At 41.7% G+C, this 5,227-nt stretch overlaps 1 protein-coding gene across 2 annotated transcripts in view; it reads right to left on the bottom strand.

The window, feature by feature from the left end:
- Positions 1 to 4,603: 4,603 nt before the first annotated feature.
- The window catches only part of EFTUD1 (elongation factor Tu GTP binding domain containing 1), a 154,148-nt gene continuing 153,524 nt past the window's right edge, over positions 4,604 to 5,227 (bottom strand). For both annotated transcript variants that reach the window (XM_011983678.1, XM_011983680.1), the window contains one exon: positions 4,604 to 4,942. In XM_011983678.1, coding sequence (XP_011839068.1) covers positions 4,754 to 4,942 — 189 coding nt within the window. In that variant the 3' untranslated portion in view covers positions 4,604 to 4,753. The remainder of the gene's footprint in view (positions 4,943 to 5,227) is intronic.

The following is a 5,227-nucleotide window of genomic DNA, read 5'->3' as shown; positions in this document are numbered from 1 at the left end:
TGGCACGGGGTGGGCGGGCGTATTTGCTTTGTTTTGAGTAGCAGGGCCACTGTCCAAAAGCCAACTGCCTTGGGGTCCTGAGGTAGCCAGTCCCACCTGCTATGCCTTGGGGATAGACAGCTCCTAACCTGACAGGGGCATTGACTATAGTGTAAAATCTGACCTCTAGGAAATGCAGTGGAATAGAGTGTAGGCCATCCTCCTTCCCAGGCCTAGTCTGTTCAAGGCTAGCTGGACAGGAAGGCATCATTAGAGAAAAATAAAGTAAATATGTGGTTTGAATTTTTGTCACACTAGATTAACTGATTCTTAAATTGGTCTGAATTCATATACCTTCTCAGTGCATTTGCACTGCCTAATAATTGTAATAAATACAGCAACAACAATTCTTTTTAATATATTGGGCACCATATGCCAGGTACTGTGTCCTAACACAGATTATTTCATTTACTCCTCCCCACAACATATGGGGAATTATCCCCCACCTTAAATATGAGGTATGTAAGGCTTAAAGAGATTGAGTTGCCCCGCATTGGCTAGAAGTGACAGAACCCAGGACTCTCTTGCTTCTCAACTCTTGTCTCCTTGTACCTGATCCCATCGCTATACAGTACAACATCAGGGCTTTGTGGCTCAACTGAATGTTTTCCTCAAAAAGACAACATAAGTAATTCTTTGGAAAAAGTTCTACAATTTGAAAATAGTGGAATTTGTAAATTAATAAATACAAATTCAAGATCATTGATTCTGCAAAAAGGCAGAAGCTGCAGCTGAGGTAAAAGGGCATTTTAAACTGCACATTAAAGGTTGATTCTTTCGATGAGATCACAGTGAAATCTGGGACAGGAGAATTAGGGCTGTTACGCCTTTTTGCCATGAACTTGAATCATAAAAAATAATCTTAGGCACAGGCAGATCCAAATACCTGGTAGAGATGTGTAAAACCCACAGGCTAAATGTGATTCCCCAAGCCAAACAATCCCAGCCCTTGAGCGTGGTGAGGGTGAGGTGGACCAAGGGAGGACCTGTGGGGCTGAATCCAATGGCCTGGCTCTCTGGAATTTCCTCAGTAAGGCCAGAAGGCCCAGAGGACCTGCGGCTGGTAACAAATCCCATCCCCATTATTCACGATCAAGTCTGCGCCCTCACCTCTGGCCCAGAGATGTCCAAGTTGGGAGACCAGGCCCTTTCTGGCATTTCTGGGGAACCTTTATTTCTGTTCCTCCCCCTCACTCCTTCTTGCCCCTCTTCTTTGGTAGGAGCTACCTTGGCTCCCTAAAGGCTATTGCAAATGGCTCTGCTTGTGACCTGCAAGACAGATGTGCCACAAAGTGGAAAACCTTCCCACTGTTTATTCCTAAAACTAGAAGATGCCCTCTGGGCTGCAGGCCCTCTATACATAAAACAGGATCAAAAGAAGGTCTTAGTGCTTCCATGGTCTGTTTCATGCATTCATTATCTTGTTTTTAGAACCTGATCTAAATTATTGTCTTTGGCCCAGATGCGGTGGGTCATGCCTGTAATCTCAGCACTTTGGGAAGCGGATCACTTGAGCTCAGGCATTTCAGACCAGTCTGGGCAACATGGCAAGACCCTGTCTCTGTAAGTAATATAAAAGTTAGTTGGGCATGGTGGTGTACGCCTGTAGTCCCAGCTACTAGGGAGGCTGAGATGAGAGGATCACCTGAGCCTGGGAGGTCAAGGCTGCAGAAAGCTGTGATGGCACCACTGCCCTCTATCCTGGGTGACAGAGTGAGACCTTGTCTCAATAAACAAACAAACAAACAAATTCTTGTCTTTATTTTGATGAATTTTTTTCTAGCTCAGAAAGCGTATAATGTTCTTTGCCTTAATAAGCCTGCGCAACACAGAGAGACCTTGTCTCAATAAATAAATAAATTCTTGTCTTATTTTAACGAATTTTTTTCTAGCTCAGAAAGTGTACAACGTTCTTTGCCTTAATAAGAAAGGAAGAGTTTGACTGCTTGACAACAGAAGACCTTCTAATTCCCAGATTTGATAATCTATTCACCTGAAGGGCTTTGACTCCTGGGACAAGCTCGCCATAGCTCTGAGCCTTATTTGGCTTTTCTAAGGTAGGAGAAAAGGATCTTTTACATCCAGATCCCTGTTCTCAGCTCCAAGTACAAAGGTTAACCTAATTTCTGAAATCCATTATTTTTCTAAACTTACCGGTCAATAAAACTGAGTCAGTCCAGATAATGATTTTGAACCTTGGACATTGGTAGCTTTACCTAAGTTTAAGGCACAGAATAGAAATAAAGATGCCCCCAAGTCCTCCTCTACCATAGTGAATATTCAGTATCTACTGATGACTTCTCTGATCCTAACATGTATCAGACAATAATCATGGGAATCTTTGTGTAATGCACTACAGCAGGGCTTACCAAGAGGTACGATGGAATGAAAAATGGGAGCGTGGGCTGTGAACTTAACTTTCACCAGACTCTAATGAATTTCCTTACCCCTGTTTCATACAACAAGTGTGAGGATCAAATACATATAAAAAATCCCTGACCTGGAGTTCGAGACCAGCCTGGACAGCATGGTGAAACCCTGTCTCTACTAAAAATACAAAAAATTAGCTGGGCATGGTGGCACGCACCTATAATCCCACTTACTCAGGAGGCTGAGGCAGGAGAATTGCCCTCTCTGGTGCCAAGCATTCTTCACTAAAGTTCCAATAGAAGGGAATTTCCCTTCCAGTCTATGGAAAATCTGACACAGGAAACAGCCTCCCTGTCAGAGGGCAATGGTGATGGTCTCCAGACTGCTTGCAGCTCATCCTCCAGTAGGGGCTGGAGCCCAGGCCCTTCCCAGCGTCTCCTCCCCTCACCCACCGACTCCAGGGATGGCTGGGAAAAGGCATTATGCTGGTGTTGTCTATACCTGTCCCCTGAGTAGAAGGATAGCTACCTCCGGACCTCAAGGCAAAAAATTCTCCAGGAGAGCCCTGGTTTTGTGGCTTCCTCAACCTAGCCTTCCTTACTGTCTCTGAAGCCTATCTATAAATGAGTATACAAAGCCAGCTCCTCTGTAAGAACAGGAACACTCTCACTTCTACTTGTGGACTGACAACATTTTGGTTGGTTTCTACTGAATTCAACAAACAGAGGCTAGGGTTTGGACATGGCATTGGACACAGTAAAAACGTAGTCTTACTATGCTGTCACAGAAGGGGATGGGGTTTCAATGACTGAGGTCTCATCATGAATTACACAATAAGGTAGATTATTTAGATGGTAGATTGGCTCTATCCCTTGGTCTGCCTCTTTGTGGCCACTTTCCTGCTCATTATTATCTCCCTCAAACATGGAGAAGGAAGAGAGACAATCTCTCAACTCGACATGTCACTTCCCCCACACTGGCACATCTGTCAGGGCCCAATAGACTGCAGAAAGAGCATCGTTTTCTCCAACTTTTTCTGGGTTATGCCTCTTTTCTCTATTAAATGCAAAATTTGCTGATCTAAGTCTAAGTATACATTTTATAGCACATCTGGCAGTTTGAATGATGTTATTTACAAATGCTATAAATTGAAGTGCTAGTTTTTCCTATGTTATCAAAGTTTTCAAATAAACCAATAGATGATATAACTCTCCTAAACTAACTCAGCTATTATAATCTGTTGAAATTAAATAGACAGTGAATTATCCAGCCACATTTTCCCCAAAGTCTAGGTCAACTAGATTTGACCAGCTCTGAAGATTTAAAGATAAAATGTCTACAGCTAGTATTAAAAATGACCTAGTTTATTAAGAAAACTCATTAAAGTATTTCAAAAACAAAGTCTGGTCTGATAATTTTATGCTATGAAAAGGAATCCTTCTTTTAAGTGGCTATAAAAATTATGCAACATCAAAAAATATAAAATCTATTTTTGTCTGAACTGCATTTGTTCCTTATATGAAGATCATCCTGAAGGAGGCAACTGAAATTTAGAAAAAATATTTATAACAAAGCCATAACCTCATGCACATTAGCTAAGTAAGGCTAAAAGGAAATAGCAAATAAAATTATAGAAATTTACCTTTTTTTTTAAAAAAAGAAAAAGGTATACAGATAACTCCCATTAATACTGATTTAAATAGGAATGATAAAATTTATGAGTGGGTGTAAAAGCAGAAGATTTACAGGCTAACTATTGAACATGATACTGTTTTGCTAGACAACACCATAAGATGGATGAGCTATAACAGTGACTTGGTTTAACTAAAAGGCAGCTGCTCTCTCAAGTATGTGGTCTCTCCAAACAATGTTAAATGCTGTGATTCACTGATTAAATATGAAATGTTTCCACTCTGAAATTCACACATGATGTTTATGTGGACGATGTACTCAGAATTATGACACTGTGATGACAGGCAGAGACAATGTGAGTCCCGGAGTGGCTGCTCAGTGCAGAGGAGACTGCCCACTGTGGGTCTGCACATCACCTCCCCACCACCAAGTGGGTAGCCCTGACCACACGTCTTACTGCTGGGGGTTATACACAGGGCAGTCATAAATCATCACTGCAATATTTATAACTTCTTGCCTGGAACCAGAACCAATTAAAAACACACTTGGAGAACATGTTCTCTAACATCCTCTTTAAAATATTTATATGGATCAACTTTATTGAAAGTGAATAAACAGAGATAATGTGGCAAAAAGAAATTTTCCCAATATTAAACCCTTGATGATACTTTTTAATTCACTATAAGGAAAAGAATCCACCAACAGTAGATAGTTACTTATTTTTGCTGAGTGTCCTCTGCTTTTCTGCATGCTCCACAATCTTTTCTTCCACATAGAGCCCCTTCCGCTTTCGTACCGCATTCATGTACTTCCGGGCCTGGTTCTCAGAGTCAGCCTTCTCCCCAAAGTGCAAGTACTCCTCCTCAGTAGTTGGCACCCAGAAGGGGTCACTGGGAATGATCTTGTAAAAGAAGATGACAGAATGTGCAAGGTTAGGCATTTTAAATTTCAAACCTTATTCACTGAGCTCCCCAATTCATATAGTCTTAGCTAATGAAAAAAAGTTAGGCAAAGAACAACTAAGCTTGCTAGGAATGGTAGTAAGTATGAAGAATTGGCCAGGTGTGGTGGCTTACACCTGTAGTCCTAGCACTTTGGGAGCCAAGGCAGGCGGATTGCCTGAGCTCAGAAGTTCGAGACCAGCCTGGGCAACAAGGTGAAACCCTGTCTCTACTAAAATAAAAAA

The sequence above is a fragment of the Mandrillus leucophaeus genome, unplaced genomic scaffold, assembly GCF_000951045.1.
Source record: "Mandrillus leucophaeus isolate KB7577 unplaced genomic scaffold, Mleu.le_1.0 Scaffold254, whole genome shotgun sequence".
NCBI lineage: Eukaryota > Metazoa > Chordata > Mammalia > Primates > Cercopithecidae > Mandrillus > Mandrillus leucophaeus.
The sequence above is the reverse complement of the archived record's forward strand: the minus strand, read 5'-3'. Positions and strand labels throughout refer to the sequence as shown.